At 36.9% G+C, this 25,469-nt stretch overlaps 1 protein-coding gene across 1 annotated transcript; it reads left to right on the top strand.

Moving 5' to 3' along the window:
• The first annotated feature begins 8,183 nt into the window (after positions 1 to 8,183).
• asgr1c.1 (asialoglycoprotein receptor 1c, tandem duplicate 1) lies at positions 8,184 to 25,220 on the top strand. The gene is made up of 17 exons (XM_081367315.1): positions 8,184 to 8,426; positions 8,763 to 8,903; positions 11,220 to 11,306; positions 11,444 to 11,614; positions 13,059 to 13,154; positions 13,262 to 13,369; positions 17,526 to 17,624; positions 17,796 to 17,876; positions 17,967 to 18,065; positions 18,203 to 18,295; positions 18,496 to 18,576; positions 18,667 to 18,765; positions 18,910 to 19,002; positions 19,233 to 19,292; positions 19,742 to 19,893; positions 19,977 to 20,086; positions 24,571 to 25,220. Exons 1-17 carry the CDS (start codon positions 8,396 to 8,398, stop codon positions 24,710 to 24,712), a joined length of 1,743 nt encoding a protein of 580 aa, XP_081223441.1. The 5' UTR covers positions 8,184 to 8,395; the 3' UTR covers positions 24,713 to 25,220.
• Positions 25,221 to 25,469: the final 249 nt, after the last annotated feature.

The raw sequence follows: 25,469 nt of genomic DNA, 5'->3' as shown, positions 1-25,469 counted from the left end.
ATACTTCTCCAGTATATAGTCCACAACAACAGTTGATTATGAAAGACTGCCACCCTTTATTCAAACACTACAAAAAAAAATAAAAAATACAGGTACTCTCTCTCTCTCTCTCGCTCTCTCTCTCTCTCACACACACACACACACACACACACACACACACACACACACACACACACACACGTCTGGTTCACTATCTTTGAGGGGACTCCCATAGACTTAATGGTTTTTATACTGTACAAACTGTATATTCTATCTCCTTACACTAACCATACCCCTAAACTACACATCACAGAAAACTTTCTGCATTTTTACATTTCCAAAAAAACTAATTCTGTAGGATTCATAAGCTTGTGTTCCCATGGAGACCTCTATTTAGGTCCCCACTATGACACAAGTCCCCATGAGTCTGTGTGCATTCAGGTTGAAGTCCCCACCGGGATAGAAAAACATGAAAAACAATACCGATGACAGGAATCGGATCGGGACATCCCTAGTTTTCACTATATAATTTAAATATAGATTAATCCTATTAAATCCACTGAAGAGCCGTGATAATTTTTTCCTTTTGTCTTTTGATTAACTTTAGGGACACAGACAGAAGCAATAGGCTACTGTCACTTTAAAACTGAATCACGGTCTAACCTGAAAATAGCTGTGATATAGTGAAGGAAATGATACTGTCCTATATACAGACAAACCTAAATTTATGTAGACACCTTCAACATTTCTCACATTATCAGTTTATTTGCTGTAGTTTAGAAAATGGTAATAAAATATGACAAGAACTCAGAGTTATCAAATCAGTTGATATTTCACTGGTTTTGTTAGACTGTCTCACACATGAATTATGTTGAATATCTGTCAGCTGTTAAATTTAACTACACAATTAGATAATACCAGTTTAGCTCAACCAATCACCAAGCAATGCTTCATTTTGTTCAGTCTGTGTGTAAAAAGAGCATTAGCAATTAAAGAAAAAACACTTCAGCAAAACATGGTCAGGGCAAAGTGTCTGAATCATTTTTGGTCAAAATTGTTATAATGTTAGAATTCTGGGGTATAATATGTCACAGTTTACTGTATTTTGCTATCCTCACTTACATAAATGAACTATAGTGTACTGCACACACTAGTAAAAAAATATCAAAAATTGTATCTAGTGTCTGAATAATATTTGGTTTGGCTGTAGTGTTTAGTCCCTTGAACACTAGTTGGATTCAAAACTCAAAACTTCTGTTAACTTTGACAAATAAAAGAATTTCACAAAGAATTGTCTGCTTGTTTTCTTTTTTCTAGAGCGGTGGTTACCAGCAGGGGTATGCGAAGGTATCACATGAGACTCTGTCACTCACATGAGATCAACCAATAGCAAACCACAACCATCCAATCAATTCCCATTGGACAAAATCAAGCCCCGCCTAGGGTTGTCACAAAATACAGACTTCGGTAGCAAGTCGGTACTGAAATTTTAAAAGTGTGACGATACCAGCATTTCCCCCAGCATTTGAGTGAACATTTAAACATTTATTCATTTAGCAGTCGCTTTTATCCAAAGCAGCATACAAATGAGAACAATAGACCTTAAACACCTTTCTTAAACACCTCTGATTGGCCATTGTGTTCACAAGCTCAATATACAGTGGGGAGAACAAGTATTTGATACAATGCCGATTTTGCAGGTTTTCCCACTTAAAAGCATGTAGAGGTCTGTAATTTTTATCATAGGTACTCTTCAACTGTGAGTGACGGAATCTAAAACAAAAATCCAGAAAATCACATTGTATGATTTTAAGTAATTAATTAGCATTTTATTGCATGACATAAGTATTTGATACATCAGAAAAGCAGAACTTAATATTTGGTACAGAAACCTTTGTTTGCAATTACAGAGATCATACGTTTCCTGTAGTTCTTGACCAGGTTTGCACACACTGCAGGGATTCTGGCCCACTCCTCCATACAGACCTTCTCCAGATCCTTCAGGTTTCGGGGCTGTCGCTGGGCAATACAGACTCTTAGCTCCCTCCAAAGATCTTCTATTGGGTTCAGGTCTGGAGACTGGCTAGGCCACTCCAGGACCTTGAGATGCTTCTTACGGAGCCACTCCTTAGTTGCCCTGGCTGTGTGATCCGGGTCGCTGTCATGCTGGAAGACCCAGCCACGACCCATCTTCAATGCTCTTACTGAGGGAAGGAGGTTGTTGGTCAAGATCTCGCAATACATGGCCCCATCCATCCTCCCCTCAATACGGTGCAGTCGCCCTGTCCCCTTTGCAGAAAAGCATCCCCAAAGAATGATGTTTCCACCCCCATGCTTCACGGTTGGGATGGTGTTCTTGGGGTTGTACTCATCCTTCTTCTTCCTCCAAACACGGCGAGTGGAGTTTAGACCAAAAAGCTCTATTTTTGTCTCATCAGACCACATGACCTTCTGCCATTCCTCCTCTGGATCATCCAGATGGTCATTGGCAAACTACAGACGGCCCTGGACATGCGCTGGCTTGAGCAGGGGGACCTTGCGTGCGCTGCAGGATTTTAATCCATGACGGCGTAGTGTGTTACTAATGGTTTTCTTTGAGACTGTGGTCCCAGCTCTCTTCAGGTCATTGACCAGGTCCTGCTGTGTAGTTCTGGGCTGATCCCTCACCTTCCTCATGATCATTGATGCCCCACAAGGTGAGATCTTGCATGGTGCCCCAGACCGAGGGAGATTGACCGTCATCTTGAACTTCTTCCATTTTCTAATAATTGTGCCAACAGTTGTTGCCTTCTCGTTGTTGCTTGCCTGTTGTCCTGTAGCCCATCCCAGCTTTGTGCAGATCTACAATTTTATCCCTGATGTCCTTACACAGCTCTCTGGTCTTGGCCATTGTGGAGAGGTTGGAGTCTGTTTGATTGAGTGTGTGGACAGGTGTCTTTTATACAGGTAACGAGTTCAAACAGGTGCAGTTAATACAGGTAATGAGTGGAGAACAGGAGGGCTTCTTAAAGAAAAACTAACAGGTCTGTGAGAGCCGGAATTCTTACTGGTTGGTAGGGTATCAAATACTTATGTCATGCAATAAAATGCAAATTAATTATTTAAAAATCATACAATGTGATTTTCTGGATTTTTGTTTTAGATTCCATCTCTCACAGATGAAGAGTACCTATGATAAAAATTACAGACCTTGATTTGTAAGTAGGAAAACCTGCAAAATCTGCAGTCTATCAAATACTTGTTCTCCCCACTGTACAAAACAACATACATTAAAAGCGAATAGAAATAAGTGAAATTAAATACATTAAAAAAACAATGGCAGTCAATACATACAATACAACATACATTAAAAACAAATAGAAAACAAGTGAAGCTAAATACATAGAAGACACAATGGCAGTTCACAATATTTTATCTCTGTTTAACGCTTTGATTGCAGTAGCTAGGAACAAAGGAATTTTTCAGTCGATTAGACCTGCACATCAAGACCCTATACCTCCTTCCTGATGGTAATAATTTAAAGTTGGCATTCAGGATATGAGTATCGTCTCCAACAATTTTCTTGGCATGGTTTAAAATTAAACAACTCTTGTGGTGATCGTCTCTCTTCACCCCCTATAATTTTAAAGGCGGTGTGCACCAAACGTCCTAACCTTGATTTTAATTGGACAGACAAATTACCATACCATGCAGTAATATCATATCTAATCAAGCTTTCGAAAATAGACTGATAAAACAAATACATGATTCTCTGATTCACTCCAAACGCTTTTAACCTGTGTAGAAAGTATAGTCTCTGCTGTAGCCTGGAACAAAGATTGTTGACATGAAAAGACCAGCATAGTGAATTACCTATATAGACTCCCAAGTACTTATATGAAGGAACCTGTGCAATGATATTACCATGTATCATTACCGGACTGTGATCCCCTTCTAGGATCGAAAAACATCTCAACCGTCTTAGTTCCATTAAGTATAAAGGCGAGCATACACTGTGCGATGTCTGTGCGATTTCAGCAAGGAACCTACTCACACTGAACGAGTAGATCGCATGCGATGTAAAGCCAAAGCTCAGGATTTATGTGCTCACACTGTACGGTCCGAACGTCGAGCTGCGACTTGACTGCTCACACTATACGTGTGAAATATGCGCGAATCAGCACGATAAATCCTCGTGCCAGGTTGCGCCTATGGACGATATCATGTAGCCTATCCAGAGATATTGTCAAAACAAGCATCAGCTATCAATATCAAGAAGATTTAGCATTTCCAATTTATATATTAAATTATTAGTAGGCTAGTATTATTGTATTATTATTATTATTATTATTAGGGAAGGCTACTTTTATTATTAAACTGATAGGCTATTATAATTAAATTGTCAGGACTCTGGTTTGATCTTCAGCCTTTCTGCTGTGTTTGTCTTGTGTCTTGATTGTCAGTTCACCTCACTCTACCATCACAGCTGAATCCCATCCTAATTAGTGCTCTCACTCTCATTACTCACACCTGTTTCCCATTTTCTGCACTGATTTTCTCCACTACTTATGCTTTCTCTTTCTTTGGTTCTCTGTCAGTGTGTCTTGGTTTTCGTCCACTTCACCACTGTCCCCTTGCCTGAAAGTCTTGTTTTGGTTGCTTCTAAAAACCTTTAAAGCCTTGTCTGATTATTTGATCCTGTTTTGTTGTTTATTTGCCCAGTTCCTGTTCCCTATCTCAACTCAGCTTGCTCACCCGGCTTTTGACCCCCCTGCCTTCGTCCTGGACTATTGCCTTGGCCTCTTCCTTGAAACTGTTGGTCCGCTACTGGTTTTGACCCCAGCCTGTCCATTGGATTTCGCCTCTGTCTCGCCCTCTTACTTGGTTGCTCGGCTACCAATTATTTTATGTTTTGTATTGTTTTCTTTCAACCTTTTGGACAATAAATTCTATTCTGAATTGATCTGCTCTTGGGTTCCTATTGTCTCTGCACCTCCCTAACATAAATAGCCACGCAACAAATGTCATAGCGCATCACCGCATAACCAACGCGCTGTGAGGATAATAAAATATTAGCCTACATAGAAGCTTTACTTCTCCTCATTAAAAATTGTCTAAAACATTTAGGTCGATTACAATGAATTATATACATATAATTAATTATTAACAGTCTATAATATGTCCGAACAGTGCAATAATTCATCAATGAAAATTAAAAACAGCTTTATTTAATTTTTCAGTGTACATCGCAGGCAGGTGGCTTGGAAGAAGTGGGTAATGGTTAATCCATTTTGCAACACGAACTGGAGGTAAGCAACAGTAATAACTTTGAACTACAGAGCTTAAAGATCTCCCTTTTTTTCTTTTTTTTTTTTGCTGCAGATGAAACTGTTTTCACGCAGGCGCAGTGAGGGAAAAAACACCGAGTTTAGGGCAATCGGTTCGTAGCTCTGCTTCAACTGTGCGATATACGGCACGGCACGGCACGACAAACGACAAACGACGCACGACAAAGCTGAAAATCGGCCCGACCCGAAAAAGAGTCGCACGAGTCAGAATTCGGCTCAAAATCGGACGAAAATCCGCCTTTAGGGAGTTATTGTCACACCAGTCTACAAATCTGTCCGCCTCAGAGAAATAATGTGATGTATTGTCTTTCCTATTTAATAAGCTTAAAATGTATGTGTCATCAGAAAATTTGATTAAAAAAAGTACTGTCTTGACTTGCTACGCAATTATTGGTGTATAATGTAAATAAAATGGGTGAGCAAACGCATCCTTGCAGGGCTCCTGTGTTCGTAATTTTAACCTCAGAATACGAGTTGTTGACTCTCACCTGTTGTGTGCGGTTGTTCAGAAAGGAATAGAGCCACTTAATAAAGAATGGATTTACCTTAAGCTCTTTTAGCTTTGTGGTCAACAACATGGGATTCAGGGTATTAAACGCTGAACTAAAATCAATAAAAAGTAAACGGGCATATGCTTGAATGTCTTCTAAGTGACTGCTAACCAAATGAAAGATGCAATTAATGGCATCTTCAGTACCTCGCCTCTCCCTATATGCGGATTGAAACGGGTCGAGTAATGGTTTGACTTGATCCTTTTAAACTCATTAGAACAAATCGTTCAAAACACTTCATAACATGAGATGTAAGGGCCACTGGTCTAAAATCACAATTCTCCACTGAGTTCTGTTTCTTAGGAACTGGTATAACAATGGATTTCTTCCTTAGAGATGGAATAGTATGTGAGTCCAAAGATTTTTGAAAAATGGGGCAGAATGCCGTGGAAAGCTCCATAGCACAAGTTTTTAACAGAAAGGCCGAAATTCTATCCGGGCCCATAGATTTTTTTTTTAGAGCATACACCTCTAAATAAAGTGCTGACCACCTGTGGGTCAACCACTAGCCTCTGACCCGTTTAACATATTACATTGTCCAGAACACCCATATAATCAGATGGTCTTAATTCTGAAAAAAACAGAGATTCTAATTATTGGACAAAAAACGTCCTCACGTAATAATCTAGAATACTGTCTAACACTTGATGGCTGCTCTGTTAAGTCTTCGTCGTCGGTTAGGAACTAAAAACACATCTCTTTGAACTAGCATACACATAACACATTATAGACTTCTGTAATTCAATGTTAGCATAGATCAGGTCAGCCGGAACCGGGAACACTTCCCATAAATCCTGATGTACTCATTACATCATAAGAAGAATGGCATCTACGCTAATATTAGTCTCTCTGTTTATCCCGAGGTTTACCGCAGTCCACCGGATCCAGATCTGTTGAAGGACCTGGACGCGACTACAACGCAGTCCTGAAGTGCCAACTAGTCTCTTCCCTGTGAAGGCCTTCTCCCCCCCCTTTACCTCTCTACAGATAAAGCGTTGTCGGGTTAATTCCGGTTCGTATGGCTACGTGGAAGCGATACAAATTCTGTAAATAAATAGGGCCTTAAAATTCAAAATACAGACCCTATTGAGTCATAGTGTTTGAACTCGGACTCAAATATAAAGAAATGCGGTCAGTGCTTAAGTGTAATTACAACACTTCAAAACTTGCTTTAAGTTCAAACAATATGAAACGTTCCATTAATGTGTGGAGCTCTGAAACACTGCCAGCGGGACATTAAACAGGACGTGTCTGTCGAGCTCACAAGAAGGTTTTGCGTGGGAACGCAAATAACTTTGAGAGGGAATGCAAACGTTTTGTGTGGGAATGCACATAATTTTGCGAGGGGACGAAAAAGATTTGAAAAAAATATATTAAAAAAATACTCCCGTCCCAAATTTTTTCCACCAGCACATCCCTTTAGGGGCTCCGTATGAAACGCAAAACATGAGGAAAAATCCATTTTTTTACAGTCTATGGAGAAATCGCGCACTTGCACTTGACAATGTTGACTATGTTGCGCATGCGTAGCTTCAGAAGCATCACCGTTGAGCTAAATATGGAAGCCCAGTTCTGCAACATAAGAAAATAAAATGCTTTGTTAAATCAGAACTATGACTAAATAAATCGAAATTATGACATAAAAAGACATTAGAATTTCATAATTTAAAATTTTTTTAATCTAATAATTTCTATTTAGTATTTCATAATTGGTTTTTAATTTCATAAATGAGTAACTGTATCATGACTGTTTATGTCAATTTCTACTTTTTAAATACACAGCCTAATTATGACGTAATTTACGATTTTAATCGAATAAATGACCATGTCATAACTATGACTGTAATAAGCATGATTTTTTTTTCTTACGTGGCAGAAATTAGCTTCCTAGCAGTTTTAATTAGTCGTTTAGCCAGAGGTAGACAGTAACGAAGCACATTTACTTGAGTACTGTACTTAAGTACACTTTTTAAAGTATCTGTACTTTACTTGAGTATTATTTTTTTATTATTTTACTTCAACTTCACTACATTTGAAAGACAAATATCATACTTTTTACTCGACTACATTTCTGTCAAGGTCCTTGAGTAGAAAGTAGTTATGTCATTCAGGGGATCATTTTTTTTGTTTTTCATCTCTAAAACCTGATTGTTTTTTATGCAGGTGACAGACAGCCTATCAGTAATCTCTCTTGTAGGGTCACATGGTGTGAAGTTCAGCGATTTCCCATCATTTTCTTTGAACACTAATCAACTCTTGGCAAAATGGATGGAAGACAGATCCTCGGCACATGCGCACATCCATGGCAAATAGGTCTTTCTGTTTCGCTGTTTGTTAAAGCAGTATTGCTGTTGGACAGTTATATAGCTATTGTTGTGTATCTGGTTTTAAAGCAGGTTGGATTTTTACAGACCATTTCATTCAAATGTGCATTAATGGATTCTCATATACTTCTTTTGTTGGGGTGGTAGGAGTGTTCAAAAAATTTTTTTTTGTCAATTCGTTCGTTTAATTTCTATAGGATTTATAAGATTCTGAATGCTCTTAATCCCACAGATACTATTAACTGGTAGGTGTATTCACTATATTGCTTCACAGGCATAAGGTACTGTAAGTTTTAATGCAACAATAATACAACAATCCATTGACATTTACTTTTGATACTAAAGTACTTTTTAAAACGAGTAGGCTACTTCTGTACTTTTACTTGAGTAAAAGTCGGTCTTTACAACTTTTACTTGTAACGGAGTAATATTTGACCAGTAGTATCTTTACTATCTCTCAAGTAAGGAAGTTGTGTCTTTTTTATTCTGTTTCTGCAGAATAATAAGTTAATATTTTTTGGAAAGAGGAACAGAAAGTGTTGTGTTATTATACAGAACAACCCTGTTTACTGTCATTGCAGGAGCTCTTTTGAATGTGATTTGGATTCTCTCTAGGAAGCAAGTAACTGCAAAAGTTATGATGGTCTATCAGAAAATGGATAATTCTGAAGAAATCATAAAAATGGACATGGAATATGAACGGAAGACGACATTTAGCAAAGGTATGACATTTTGCTATGATACTAAATTGTATTTGATACAGAAAAAGGTCTTTGTGTTGTATATGAGAGAAAGAGTTTTAGTTAGTTGTACAATAACTTCAATGCCTGGTAACACTTTATAATCACTTTCATTTATTTTATACATTATATGATCCGTAACAAAGAAATGAACCTTGAGAATGATTAAAGCATTTGATTCATTATTCATAATCTAAACATTGTGGCTTATGTTTGTTAATGACTACTGTGAACATTTTGAACAAAGATACGGAGCCCCTAATTAGAGATGTTCCGATACCCTTTTTCCCTCCCCGATACCGATTCCGATACCTGGACTCAGGGTATCGGCCGATACCGAGTACTGATCTGATACCTGGGTGTGTATCTATACAGCTGCAATTAGCCCTGTATGAATTGATATAATTATTTTATGGTGTGCTTCAGACTAATCCCTTAATAAAACATGAACAAATACATACAGTGAACTAGAGTATTTTTATCATCTGACATACATTTCACAGCAATATATTATTTATTTGAAAAAGAACTTCAAATGCAGCCACACATCTAATCCTATAAACTGAAAAGGGTATTTTAGTTTTATTTAGTTATATAACTCTATGAATAATATAAGAAAAATAATCTCTTTATAACTTGAAGTCCAGAAACAATTTTGTTAAATAAACGGCATTTCAAATACATACGTTAAAAAAAAGAAAAGAAAAAAAAGTACAACAGTAACTTGTACTCAATCTAACGTTAGTCCTTTAAATAAGTGCAGCCACAATGTAGTGAAATAAGAGACTTGAGTATAAATAAACCTCAACTAAAGATGTCAGGAGTAAAGCTGATTGTTTTCACATCTTTTAGTTTACATGAAATGTGTTTACGCACTATCTAGAATAGGGAACGCTGTTTCAGAGATGTATTTGCGTCCAGTCAAACTCTACCGGGGCTCCAAATGTTAAATTAAGCGGCGAAATCCATTGTTTTCGATGACTGACAGCGGCTGGTCATCCAGAATAATAAACTCGATAATTTTGTTGGATAAATGTATCGCTCGTTTGGCTGTCTTTTGAAAACTTTTCTCTTGGTTTGAATGAAGCTTCCAGAGATTGTTGATTCTGGCGCGGCTCATCCTTCTCTGTCCTTGCGTTTATGTAACCGTCGTGTTCTGCGGGGTGACGCGTCTTCAAATGCTTTATTAAGTTACTCGTGTTGAAGTTGCTTCTTCTTGTGCCACCCCTCGCAATTATTACAGTATGGCATATGAGACATGTCGCCGTTTTAATGGCTGGTTGGTCCAGTCTGAAATACTGCCAAACAGCGGACATACTGCCAGTGCGCGTTTTCATTTCTTCTTCGCTGCTCTAAACAGTGGTTGCTTGTGGCAACAGCACAACTTCCTGCGTTGCCACACGCAACCACTGTTTAGAGCAGCGAAGAAGAATTGATCTCCGATTTGCCGCGTTAAGCAAAGCTAGCGTGCTTAGCTAGGTAATGTTATTGTTTATAGAAAATGGTATCGGATCGGTACATGGGTACAAGTACTCGCCGATACCGATGCCAGCATTTTGATTGGTATCGGCGGCATTTCCGATACTGGTATCGGAATCGGAACAACTCTACCCCTAATGGGACATGGTGATTGAAAAAATATGAGATGTGAGGGAAAATATATTTTAATACATTCGCATTCCCCCGAAAAACTTTGCGTTTGCTCACAAAACCTTTGCATTCCTTCACAGAAACGTTTGCATTCCCCCGAGAAACTCTAAAGAACTTAAGGTTTGCAAGCGAAAGTTTCTCAGGGGAGTGCAAAACATTTGCAAGAGAACGCAAAAGCATTGACTTATTATTTATCTGTACAAAACTTCTTAAAATAGATAGATGAGAAAGAATCCTTGAGGAACCAGACTCATCAGACTTAAAGGGGTGGTTGATTATGATTTCACTTCTCTAACTTTAGTTAGTGTGTAATGTTGCTGTTTGAGCATAAACAACGTCTGCAAAGTTACAACGCTCAAAGTTCAAAGAAAAGGAAGATTTGCTTTTAAGGAAATCGCTTTTTAAGGACTACAACAAACGGCTGGTAGAGACTACAATGAGCTTTCTTCACGTGTTAGTGACATCACAAAACCTAAAATTTACATAAACCCAGGAACGCAATTTATAGCTTATAATGACAGAATAGGCCAATCAATGACTAGAAGATACATTTTTATCATCAATGTTTGAGATTCAAGTTGGCTGCATTGCTTTAAAGAAATAAAAGAAAGTAAAATGTTATTTCTCATGGTGTGTTGTTTTCTGCAGGTCGTCCATGTAGCAGAAAAACTGGCATCTTTGTGCTTGTAGGAACAGTCTGCATGATTATTTTCATCATCATGACTTCTGTCATCAGTGAGTGGTTAACATCATACTTTGAAAGTGTTGCACTGTAAAATATTAGCATTTTAAAAAAGTGAGTAATGCAAAAAAAATCTGCATGTTTAAAGCCTTTAAATTATGCTGATTAAAAAAAAAATATTTGTTCACAGTTTTTCATCAACAAAGAACATTCTCAGTGCTGGAGAGTTGGATGAACATTCATAGTTTCAATCAAACTTCAGTCAAATCTCAAGAAAAGAATATTGAGAACTTGATGACCAATCTTGCCTCTTCATTGAGTTCAATCACATCCAAACAAGAGGAAAACCAACAAAAGCTGGGTGAGATTTAAAGATTTTATTAGTACATTTAAATCCTCCCAAACCAACACACATGTCAGGATAATGTTGTGTTTTGTGTTAGTTTCATTCCTGTGTGTTTATTTCATGTGATTAAGTTCAGTTTAGTTTTAAGGTCCTTGCACGCAGATTTCGAAATGCTCGTCCTTAAAGGTTGTATCAGTGATTTCAGGCCCAAAAATATTTTTATCACATTCATCTAATCTTTCCTAACGATCCGCTAGCTGCCCGCCCCATAAGCATGCCGTCAAAAAAACGCGTCTCTGTAGGCAGCCTAGGCTCTGAGATCTGCACACAAAAACAAATGGTTTAGCCAAACACTCAAAACCAAAACAAATAGTGTTCCAACCAATCACAGACAGGGGGAGGGTGTTGTGAGGTTTTGAGCCAGCTTTTTCTTCAGCTCTGACTTCGCGAGCAGCCGTGCACGAGCACAAAACCTCACAACACCCACCCCCTGTCGGTGATTGGTTGCTAAACCATTTGTTTTTGTGTGCAGATCTCAGAGCCTAGGCTGCCTACAGAGACGCGTTTTTTTGACGGCATGCTTATGGGGCGGGCAGCTAGCGGATCGTTAGGAAAGATTAGATGAATGTGATAAAAATATTTTTGGGCCTGAAATCACTGATACCACCTTTAACTTTCGTCCATCATAAAAAATTCACATCAGGTTTGATTTTCTGCATATTTTCGCATCCCTCGCAAGCATTTTGAGAGGTTTTTTGACAATTCAGAGCCACCGAATTACAAATAAGAAAAAACACATGAAAATTTTGGAAATTTAGGTTAGGCCTACGTATACACAACAACGATTTGCTTAAAACAGATAAGTCCTTTGAGTTTTCTGAGACGACACCATTGTCGAAACGATCTCCATTCACACTGATCCGTGAAAATGACAAAAAAATGTATATTCTGCTGCCAGTGATTAGATGGTCATCATTTTCAGTTTAACGTTTTTGTTGTTTACACGGAGACCGTTTTCAAAAACTTCCACTTTGAAACCCATTTTCAAAAGTTAGCTTTTTCAGGAACCCAAAACGCCGACGTTGTCGTGTAAACGAACGGCCAAAACGCATAAAAAGTTTCACTTTTTTAGTATAAAACGGTGTCGTGTAAACAGCCCCTCAATTACCTCCCAGTTCGTCTCCTTGGTTACTGATTATGTTCAGCTGTCTGTCATTAAGTTTCCCATTAATACTCCATTTCATTCAGTTCATTGTCGGTTCTCGTCCGTAGTGTGAGTAGTTTATGTGATCATTCTCTGTGCCTTCATCTATATATTCCCTTAATGTTTATTAATGAAAGTTAGCATTGATCTTCATCGTCTTCATTCTGTGAACTACAACATCTTTTGCTGACAACATGGATATGATCATCTAAATATATCGATTTATTTTTTTTATTTTTTACTTCTTTTTCACAGAGCGCCAGCAAGGTCTGTCACACGCTGAAGTGAAGAGTTTGATGAACGGTTTGAGTCTTGCTGTGTCAGCGCTGACATCAAAACTGAATGATGCAGGTCTGCAAATCTGATCATTTAAAGGAGATAACCATAAGAAATACTTTTAAGAGCAAACTATCATATTCTTGATTGTTTATCAATCATATATATTTTTCCTTTCACAGTTGACAACCAAGTGCAGAAACAGACTGAAACACAAAAACTATTAGACTATTTAAAAACCGCTGTTACTTCTCTACAGTCTGATCTACAAAACAGGCAACGTGACTTTGGTAAGACAGAGGCAATATTAATATAAAGTTATTTCATGAAGTAATAAGACCTAATAGTGAACATGTAATTATCTTGCTATGCTCTCTTTTAAAATATCTCCTATAACATTAACTGTATCTGGTTATGATACTTTGGGCCACACTCAAATCTCAGCATGTTTTCTTACTGGAGACATTAACACGGAATATATTCAGTACAAGTACAAGTAAGTACAAGTACAATTAACGGTCTAAACATCTACTCAAGTAAAAGTAAAAAGTAGCTTATCTAAAATGTACTCAGAGTAAAAGTTACTGAGTTAGTTTTTTAACAGCGGGGGTGGGGGACTCACGGTTATATCACGGTTTACGTATTAATCAATTATTAAATAAATGGTATTATTAAATTATGTTTAATATTATTATCATCAGTTAAAAAGACAGTTAAATTAAGGAAAAGTTTTTTTTGTTGAACAAATGCTTTTATTATAACAAACTTGAAACCATAATTCAAAATGTCTAATCTAAACATGTCTAATCTACTAAATTCAATAATTTATAATGAATTAGATTAACAACTTATTTTTAACATTAATAAATTATTAAAATGTTTAAGAATAATAGAGTCTTATGAAATGTATTTTATTCAGAAAATCAATGTTTCTTTTTATGATTTAATACAAATATTATCAAAAACGGTGGTAATCAAATGGAAATTAAATTTTATCATTTTATTTTTGGGGGGAAGTGCTGCAAAACAGATTTACTAAATTAAACCATGGCCAAAAATATATATTCCTTAAATAATGTTTAAATAAAGATATGTTTGGAGCAAAATTAAAATAAAAATTAAATTATCTAATTTACATTTGCCACTTCATACACTAGTTTTAAAGGAACACGCCGAATTTTTGGGACTTTAGCTTATTCCCCGTATCCTCCAGAGTTAGATAAGTCCACACATACCCTTCTCATCTCCGTGCGTGCCGTAACTCTGTCTGACACACCCACTGCTAGCCTAGCTTAGCACAAAGACTGGAGGTAAATGGCTCCAGCTAGCATACTGCTCCCAATAAGTGACAAAATAACGCCAACATTTTCTTATTTACATGTTGTGATTTGTATAGTCACAGCGTGTACAAATAACAAGGTCACATGAAACACAGCCATCTTCTTACCATATACATACTGCGGGACATTTATGAAAATACAATCGCAAGTGTCGCAAGTGCATTTTCAATTTGCACATTGAATTTTGCTATATTCATTGCGGGATATTTAATGAAAATACAATCGCAAACTGTGAGTGTAAATGCAATTAAGAAAAATAACATTTAAATGATCATTTTGCTGCAGTTTTTGCTTGAACATTTTAAACATATCTAATCATTTCTGTAATACATTTTCATTTTAATTTTGCTTAATTTAACTTCTAAAGCGTTAAAATATGTATTCAATTTACATATTAAAACCTAGTGTATGAAATGGCAAATTAATTTTCTTTCTTTTTTTTGCACCAAACATTGCACAAATGTAATGGAAAATGTACATTTAATTACAGAAATGCATTGCTATTTTACATATTGCATTGTCATTTTGCATATTACATCTCAAATTGAATACTGATACCCTTATGATTCCATACAGAACAAGCAGATTATATATTTATATGGCAGTCTTTTTTGTGCTTTCATATTTACAGACCATGTTGCGATTGGATTTATTGCATATACAGTGAGGAAAATAAGTATTTGAACACCCTGCTATTTTGCAAGTTCTCCCACTTAGAAATCATGGAGGGGTCTGAAATTGTCATCGTAGGTGCATGTCCACTGTAAGAGACATAATCTAAAAAAAAAAAATCCAGAAATCACAATATATGATTTTTTAACTATTTATTTGTACACCTGAGAAAATCAATGTTAATATTTGGTACAGTAGCCTTTGTTTGCAATTACAGAGGTCAAACGTTTCCTGTAGTTTTTCACCAGGTTTGCACACACTGCAGGAGGGATTTTGGCCCACTCCTCCACACAGATCTTCTCTAGATCAGTCAGGTGTCTGGGCTGTTGCTGAGAAACACAGAGTTTGAGCTCCCTCCAAAGATTCTCTTTTGGGTTTAGGTCTGGAGACTGGCTAGGCCATGCCAGAACCTTGATATGCTTCTTACAGAGCCACTCCTTGGTTATCCTGGCTGTGTGCTTCGGGTCATTAAGACCCAGCCTCGACCCATCTTCAATGCTCTAACTGAGGGAAGGAGGTTGTTCCCCAAAATCTCGCAATACATGGCCCCGGTCATCCTCTCCTTAATACAGTGCAGTCGCCCTGTCCCATGTGCAGAAAAACTCCCCCAAAGCATGATGCTACCACCCCCATGCTTCACAGTTCTTGGGATGGTACTCATCATTCTTCTTCCTCTAAACACGTTTAGTGAAATTATGACCAAAAAGTTCTATTTTGGTCTCATCTGACCACATGACTTTCTCCCATGATCATCCAAATGGTCATTGGCAAACTTAAGACGGGCCTTGACATGTGCTGGTTTAAGCAGGGGAACCTTCCGTGCCATGCATGATTTCAAACCATGACGTCTTAGTGTATTACCAACAGTAACCTTGGAAACGTTGATCCCAGCTCTTTTCAGGTCATTGACCAGCTCCTCCCGTGTAGTTCTGGGCTGATTTCTCACCTTTCTTAGGATCATTGAGACCCCACGAGGTGAGATCTTGCATGGAGCCCCAGTCCGAGGGAGACTGACAGTCATGTTTAGCTTCTTCCATTTTCTAATGATTGCTCCAACAGTGGACCTTTTTTCACCAAGCTGCTTGGCAATCTCCCCGTAGCCCTTTCCAGCCTTGTGGAGGTGTACAATTTTGTCTCTAGTGTCTTTGGACAGCTCTTTGGTCTTGGCCATGTTAGTAGTTGGATTCTTACTGATTGTATGGGGTGGACAGGTGTCTTTATGCAGCTAACGACCTCAAACAGGTGCATCTAATTTAGGATAATAAATGGAGTGGAGGTGGACATTTTAAAGGCAGACTAACAGGTCTTTGAGGGTCAGAATTCTATCTGATAGACGGGTGTTCAAATACTTATTTGCAGCTGTATCATACAAATAAATAGTTAAAAAATCATATATTGTGATTTCTGGATTTTTTTTTTTTATTATTATGTCTCTCACAGTGGACATGCACCTACGATGACAATTTCAGACCCCTCCATGATTTCCAAGTTGGAGAACTTGCAAAATAGCAGGGTGTTCAAATACTTATTTTCCTCACTGTATCTACTTTTGATTTATTCATCCATACATCAGTTTGCGTGTTTTACGTTAAATCTGCATTATGTAAATTCCATTTTAATGAGGATTCCCTCTGCATCACGGAAATCATTCAGCCTTAAGTTCTAAACGGGACATACCTTTATCTGCATGGAGGGAGGGTGTTTCCGAACATTTTCTATGTGTTTCCTGCTTTTGCAGTCACCTGGCATCCACATTTTTTGCAAATCGGATATCTATCCTCTAGGACAACCACGAGTTTTTTTCTACATCCAAAGTATTCCCATACTGGCCATTGTTCGCTTCATAAGAATTCAACAGCGTTTCGCTTTCAGCTGGGTCTCCATCACCTTTTTTTGCGTGTTTGTTCTCCCGCCCCTCAATCAATGCAGTAGTTCCGGAGCGTGTTTTCCCCCCTTGTATTATCATTATTATTATTATTATTATTTATTTTTACTCAGTAACAGATATGATTTAAAATGTAGTAAAGTACAATAATTCAAACAAAATGTAGGCCTACTTAAGTAAACGTAAAATTACAGATTTTAAAAACTACTTTTTTAAGTAGAAGTACACACAAAATACGTCACGTGAGTAAATGTAATTCGTTACTTTCCACCTCTGGAATTGTGAGATATAAACTCGCAATTGCGAGAAATAAAGTTGCAATTATCTTTTAAATAGTTTTATTCTGTGGCGGAAACAAGCTTCCATAGTATGCTAAGTTCTTGTCTAAGAAAAAACTGATATGAGCAGATGTTGATTATGTGTTATGTGTTAATTTTTTAATTTTATGTGATTATGTGATTTTCTCATTCACAAAGCCATTATTGCTATGCACACAGTGATCTTGCTGATCCAGTATATTGTATTTATGGTTTTTGTCTCATGTTTAAGAGTCTCTGTCGAGTTCAATGAGTGTCCTGAAGAGTTCAGTGTCAAATCTCACTTCATCTGTCGCATCGCTTTCTTCTCAATCTCAACTATCAGACACCAGTAAGTAGACACTCCAGTACACTACAAACATGGTGTGAATTATGGAGTGGGTTGAAACCCCAAAAGGACATCAAAACAAAAGTATTTAGCAGTAAGTCAACAGGTCATGCTACTATTACGTATGTCTACTATATTCAACATATAAATGCAACATCTTCTTCGTTTCCACAGTGCGGCAGCAGGATATGAAGAGTTTTACTGACAGTTTGAATTCTGCAGTATCAACATTGACATCCAAACTGAATGATGCAGGTGTTGAAATCATTTAATAATCGTGCATATTTCTTATTATCTGTGTATTGAGGAAGAGAAATCTATTAACTGCAAACTTTTTTCTCCCAGTTAAAACGCAGGACCAGAAACAGACTGAAACAGAACGATCACTGGACAGTTTGAAGTCCTCAATACAGTCTGATCAACAGAACAAACAACGTGACTTCGGTGAGTCAGAAACATTAAAAAAAAAAAGTTTGTATGAAGTTAAAGGCTTGCATAATATAATTCAAGCACTTCTCAAAAAGATCACTGAAACAACATTGCTGATATATCATATTTATGGCTTTTGTCTCATGTTTAAGAGTCACTATCAAGCTCAATGAGTGTCCTAAAGAGTTCAATGTCAAATCTCACTTCATCTGTTACATCACTTTCTTCTCAACTATCAGACACCAGTGAGTAGACCCAACATTACATGTGCAATACAACACTCCATTACACTACAATCAGGGAGTGAATTGTGCAATGGTACATTTTAAAAACCCCAAAGGACACCAAAACAAAAGTATTTAGCAGTAAGTCAACAGGTCATGCAACTATTACGTAAGTCTACTATATTCAACATATAAATGCACCATCTACTTCTTTTCCACAGTGCGGCAGCAAGATATGAAGAGTTTGAATGACAGTTTGAATTCTGCAGTATCAACGTTGACATCCAAACTGAATGATGCAGGTGTTTAAATCATTTAATAATCTCTCATATTTCTTATTATCTGTGTATTGATGAAGATAATTCTATTAACTGCAACCTTTTTTCTCCCAGTTAAAACGCAGGACCAGAAACAGACTGAAACAGAACGATCGCTGGACAGTTTGAAGTCCTCCATACAGTCCGATCAACAGAACAAACAACGTGACTTCGGTGAGTCAGAAACATAAAAAAAAAAAGTTTGTATGAAGTTATAGGCTTGCATAATATAATTCAGTCTCAAACATCAAACATTACTGAAACTACACAGTAATCTTGCTGATATATCATATTTATGTATTTCATCTCGTGTTTAAGAGTCTCTGGCGAACTCATTGAGTGCCCTGAAGAGTTCAGTGTCAGATCTCACTTCATCTGTCGCATCTCTGTCCTCTAAACAACAGATCTCTGGTGAGTTATACATTCTCAATACTCAATAATGCATTTATTCCCATATTGTACTCCATTGAATCTATTTCAAGCATGATTTCAGAAATATAATCATAATTGTTGGTTTCATGGACCTGCATGCTGATACTGACATTATTCTTTACATTGGAAATAATTGGATTGAAATTAAATTCACAGGACACTGACTGCAGAAAGTCTAACAAGGTCTGATGTGTTTTATTCTGTTCTAGAGGAGAGAGTCATGAATGCTCTGAAGGAGCTGAAATCTAACATGGGAAACAAAACAGCAGGTACTGCGTCTACACTCTTAAAGGGGTGGTATAATGCCCTTTTCACAAGATGTAAAATGTGTCTTTGATGTCCTCAGAGTGTGTATGTGAAGTTTTAGCTCAAAATACCCAACAGATATTTTTATATGATGATATATGATTTTATAGCATGTTAAAATTGTCACTTTTTGAGGGTGAGCAAAAACTCACCGTTTTTGTGTCTGTCCCTTTAAATGCAAATGAGCTGCTGCTCCCGGCGCAGCTGCTAAACGGGACTGTGTTGTTATCCCGTTATGGCGGGAAAGAAATCTCTCAGATTTCATTAAAAAGATCTTCATTTGAAGATGAACGAAGTCTTAAGCGTTTGGAATTACATGAGTGTGAGTTTTTAATGACTGTCATTCATATCCGTGTGAACTGACTTTTTAAATCTGCTCTTATTTTGCATCTCTTCTCTCTCTCTCACTCAGACGTCCCTGTAACCTGTAAATCTGGCTGGAAATTGTACAAAAGCAGCTGTTTTTTGTTCTCCAATAATAAACTCAACTGGACTGAGGCACGAGATTACTGCAAAGCACAGGGCGCGTTACTCCTCAAAATAGAAGAGGACGAGGAGGAGTGGGTGTGTGTAATGTTCATGGATAAGCATAACATAGAATTTTGATTTTACTTTTTTTTTTTTATCAGTTTCTATCTTCCCCCTAGGCATTTTGTAACAAACAAACCATACCCGAGCAATACTGGGTCGGTCTAACGGATCAGAACACAGGCCAGTGGAGATGGGCGGATGACACTCCTTACACTATGAACAAAGAGTGAGCTGATTCATGCATTATTCAATTTGATTTCTTAGCAAGCATGCACTTAAATAGCATGCATTTAAATTTACATTTGAATCATATACATATACCTTTTAGAGGTTTAGTACCAAATTTTGGCCTCAAGATGGCATTTACTTTTACATATTTATCCCTAAATATGATCTAATGTCCACTTTATTTTCCATGGCGTATATGAGATTTTCTGTGAAGATTTCTTTTCGCTGAAACTGTGGTCCTTGGTGATTCATACAATGCAAGTCAATGGCTTCCATCACTTTAAGAGTAAAAAAAAATTATAATAATAATATCTGTGGCTCCTAACGATTCATTGAGGTCTCATGAAACGAAACGATACGTCTGTGCAAGAAACTGAACATTATTTACTCTTACTCTTTCAATTGAGAAAATTAAAACTCACATAACGCACAAGAGACTGAACGTGATTCAAGACCCCGATATTCTCACGGCAAAGTTCTTTTTAATTTTTTGCTTAAAAGTGTAAGTGAAGTCAAAATTAGGAAATACCTTTGCAGTGATTTACTGTCAAGGAACATCCCAGTGCCATCCACATTTAGATTGATTATGTCCTGCTTTTTCCAAATAAACGCACAACAGAAATGAGAAAAAAGCAGTTCAGAAAGGATCTGATCATAGCGATGTAAAGATGTTTGCATTAATAATTGCAAAAAGAATACATGAAATTCTTACATATAGCCCCTTTAATCTGGTAGATGCTTTGGTGATTCTAATTGAATGGTGATAATATATATATACAGTGAGGAAAATAAGTATTTGAACACCCTGCTATTTTGCAAGTTCTCCCACTTGGAAATCATGGAGGGGTCTGAAATTGTCATCGTAGGTGCATGTCCACTGTGAGAGACATAATCTAAAAAAAAAAAATCCAGAAATCACAATATATGATTTTTTAACTATTTATTTGTATGATACAGCTGCAAATAAGTATTTGAACACCTGTCTATCAGCTAGAATTCTGACCCTCAAAGACCTGTTAGTCTGCCTTTAAAATGTCCACCTCCACTCCATTTATTATCCTAAATTAGATGCACCTGTTTGAGGTCGTTAGCTGCATAAAGACACCTGTCCACCCCATACAATCAGTAAGAATCCAACTACTAACATGGCCAAGACCAAAGAGCTGTCCAAAGACACTAGAGACAAAATTGTACCCCTCCACAAGGCTGGAAAGGGCTACGGGGAGATTGCCAAGCAGCTTGGTGAAAAAAGGTCCACTGTTGGAGCAATCATTAGAAAATGGAAGAAGCTAAACATGACTGTCAGTCTCCCTCGGACTGGGGCTCCATGCAAGATCTCACCTCGTGGGGTCTCAATGATCCTAAGAAAGGTGAGAAATCAGCCCAGAACTACACGGGAGGAGCTGGTCAATGACCTGAAAAGAGCTGGGATCAACGTTTCCAAGGTTACTGTTGGTAATACACTAAGACGTCATGGTTTGAAATCATGCATGGCACGGAAGGTTCCCCTGCTTAAACCAGCAAATGTCAAGGCCCGTCTTAAGTTTGCCAATGACCATTTGGATGATCATGGGAGAAAGTCATGTGGTCAGATGAGACCAAAATAGAACTTTTTGGTCATAATTCCACTAAACGTGTTTAGAGGAAGAAGAATGATGAGTACCATCCCAAGAACTGTGAAGCATGGGGGTGGTAGCATCATGCTTTGGGGGAGTTTTTCTGCACATGGGACAGGGCGACTGCACTGTATTAAGGAGAGGATGACCGGGGCCATGTATTGCGAGATTTTGGGGAACAACCTCCTTCCCTCAGTTTGAGCATTGAAGATGGGTCGAGGCTGGGTCTTAATGACCCGAAGCACACAGCCAGGATAACCAAGGAGTGGCTCTGTAAGAAGCATATCAAGGTTCTGGCGTGGCCTAGCCAGTCTCCAGACCTAAACCCAAAAGAGAATCTTTGGAGGGAGCTCAAACTCCGTGTTTCTCAGCGACAGCCCAGAAACCTGACTGATCTAGAGAAGATCTGTGTGGAGGAGTGGGCCAAAATCCCTCCTGCAGTGTGTGCAAACCTGGTGAAAAACTACAGGAAACGTTTGACCTCTGTAATTGCAAACAAAGGCTACTGTACCAAATATTAACATTGATTTTCTCAGGTGTTCAAATACTTATTTGCAGCTGTATCATACAAATAAATAGTTAAAAAATCATACATTGTGATTTTCTTGTTGTTGTTTTTTAGATTATGTCTCTCACAGTGGACATGCACCTACGATGACAATTTCAGACCCCTCCATGATTTCCAAGTGGGAGAACTTGCAAAATAGCAGGGTGTTCAAATACTTATTTTCCTCACTGTATATATATTAGGGGTGGAGCCGAACCCGAATACGGTATTCGGAAAGCACAAATAATGTGTTTTTTACGAATACTTATTTCGAACAAATACTTTTAAAAATATTTGTATTCGGGAACAAGAAAAACTTTATATCAAAAAGCTGCGTTTCCTCATGAGACATGGCGACCGGCGGTGCTGCTGATGTGGTGGCTGAAATATTTTGGATTAGGCTAATGTCACGTTGTCATAAGGGGTAGTTCACATAGCGCGTTTTTTGCGCGTGCAGATTTCAAATGTAGGCGCGCGGCAAGCGCGCTTATAATAGAAGCGAGCGGCGCGCTGCATAGCAACGACAGACGCCACGGGAGGGCAAGCGCTTGTGGAAAGGAGAAAGCGTGCGAACTGCGCTCTTCATGATTACGAAGTATCAGCAAAGAATTAATTGATTTCTAGCCCTTGCATTAGCTTTAGATATATTTATGGAGATGAGAAATGAAATAAAAAAGCCGTCATTTTGTCATTAATATCAGTCCGTCAGAAAAGCAGTTCTAGGCTTATTCTTGGCTGGATAACTCTTAGCAGGTTTAAAAAGCTCTTTTAAAATTAATTATGAATGCAGTTTTGGATTAAATATAAGTACAGTCAAGTCAAATAAAACATGTTTTATCTCCTGTTTGGTAACACTACAATAAGATACCATTCATTAACATTACTTAATGCGCATCTAACATCAACACATTGAGTGAACAATATATTTTTACAACATTAATTAATGTTTGTGAATGTTATTTAATACAAACACTTGATTGGTCATGTTTGTTCACTTCATTCATTGTGCATTAAATAATGTTAACATAAATAATGTTAACTTTTGATTTTAAAAATGTATTTTTAAATGAACCCCAAGGAGAATAATTGCGACAGTATATAGCCTAACTATTGTTTATTGTTAGGTCATTTTATCTATTGTTATCTAACAAATGTAATATTAATGTAGTGTTTTTAATACTACAGTTTCCATCTTTGTAACCGTGATATAAACTTTAATATATGTAAATTTAATCTAAATTAAGCTTTACCGAAATTGTTACCGAGAACCGTGGATTTTCACAGGTATTGGTACCGAATACTGAAATTTTGGCACCGTGACAACACTAGTAGCTCTGTTAGCTTGGTAATTTAGACAATAGGCTGTTGACAGAGTAACATTAACGTAGGTAATGGCTGTTATGTTATTTTCTTTTCAATGACGTTCCTTGTTACATGTTCATTGCTGGATTTATGGAAAAACATCAACCAATATTGCATATCCATAATTATTATAATGGATATAATTAAAGAATACTTACACTATAACGTAAATTAGAAGTGTAACGCAAAAAAAATGGATTTTTACACCTATTTTGAAATTTACTCGAATACAAATACAAATACAAATACTTTTCCCCTCTCAACAAATACAAATACAGATACAAATACCGGCTGCTTTGCACACCCCTAATATATATATATATATATTTATTTAATTATTATATTTGCTCGTTTTATTCATAAAGTCAAGTGGTTTGAAAGAAATGCATATATACATATTTATTAACAATTTAAAATGTATTTGGAAACAATATCTATAAAGAAGAACTTATACCATGTTTTTCTGTATTTTTCTTTTTCTTTTTCTATACCCCTGATATGTTTGGTTATATGTTCTAGGAAAAAAAGAATAACAAAGTGCAATACATGGCACAACTATTTGTACTAGAAACCAATGTGTTTATGATTATGATAATTAAAATAATGTGATAACAAATACCAGTTTGCAATATCAAGCAGCATAACAGACCGTGTTTGTAAAGGTAAAACCAGACACCGGAAGCCTCACAAATTCAAGTCAGAAATGGCTACGCTACGCTACTCTTACGTTTTCCAGTTACTGCTAATTATAATCATGAGTAGGATAGGACGCAGCTATACTTCAAGATAATGTACTTCAACTTTTTGCTTGTCAAATAAATGCATCTTGCATTAAACAAAAATTCCACCTGTTTAAATATTTCTTAAAAAATTTACCTTAGATCGGATGGGATGCCAGAAAGTTATTATATATGCAGATGCAATGGTGTGACATTTGTTGGTTGTCATTATTCACAGACGCTGGAATCCCGGGCAGCCGGATGACTGGAAAGATCACGGTCTGGGAGAGGAAGGAGAGGATTGTGGGCAGTTTACATATACTGGGAAACTGAATGACAACCACTGCTCCACCAAAATTAAATTCATTTGCAGAGTGTAATTCTGAATCTGAAAAGAGCTGTGGTGTAGGGCCCGATGGAATTTATTCATCCAATTCTGTTTATTCTGTTTGAATTTTTCTGGATTCCATTTTTTACCCGTTAAAATATTTCTGGATTTCATTTTAATGGTTAAGGTAAAATTTTGTAATCAAAAAGCATGTCTAATTAATTAAAATCATTTAACAACAATTTATTAAAAGTTTTACAAAAAAATCCGTTTAGGGCCCTATGAAATACGTTTTTTATTTTTTACCACATTCTGATTACTAAATCTCACATTTTAAGATTTCTGTATTATATTTTAATGGTTTAATTCAATTTTAATAATCAAAAAGCATGTCTGTTTAATTCATAAAAACTATTTATTCATTAAAAAACAAATCATTTCTATGATTCTTTTTCAGAAATTTTCTGGCAATAAAATTAAGGCATAAAACATTAAGTGAATGTATCTATTGATCATATGAAATAAAATAAAAATTGTCAAACAACGTGCTGCACAACATGGAAGAGAAATTATTGATTATTCCTTAAACATTTTTTAATAATAATTTATTATTATTTTTAGTGCTAGTATTATTAATACATTGAGACGTAGCTAAATTCTACTGTACTGTTGGACAGGTTGCTTTGAAGACTTTCTGTCTTCTGTGTTTCTGTGTGTTTATGATATGACGATAGTTTTTCTCAATTGAAGTGATAAGATGCTGATGAAATAAATCTCAGAGTGGCAGTGGCTCTGGGGCTGAAGTTCAT

Source organism: Scardinius erythrophthalmus (genome assembly GCF_964197995.2).
Source record: "Scardinius erythrophthalmus genome assembly, chromosome: 5".
Classification (NCBI taxonomy): Eukaryota; Metazoa; Chordata; class Actinopteri; order Cypriniformes; family Leuciscidae; genus Scardinius; species Scardinius erythrophthalmus.
This window is presented reverse-complemented; position numbering and strand designations above follow the sequence as displayed.

What these genes read in the sequence shown, in the direction of transcription:
- asgr1c.1 (XM_081367315.1), top strand. Translation starts at nt 8,396, where the DNA reads ATGCTCTTAATCCCACAGATACTATTAACTG. An exon ending in GAACAAACAACGTGACTTCG is followed by an intron (nt 18,066 to 18,202) that starts GTGAGTCAGAAA and finishes CTCATGTTTAAG; the next exon opens with AGTCACTATCAAGCTCAATG. An exon ending in AAGAGGACGAGGAGGAGTGG is followed by an intron (nt 19,894 to 19,976) that starts GTGTGTGTAATG and finishes TCTTCCCCCTAG; the next exon opens with GCATTTTGTAACAAACAAAC.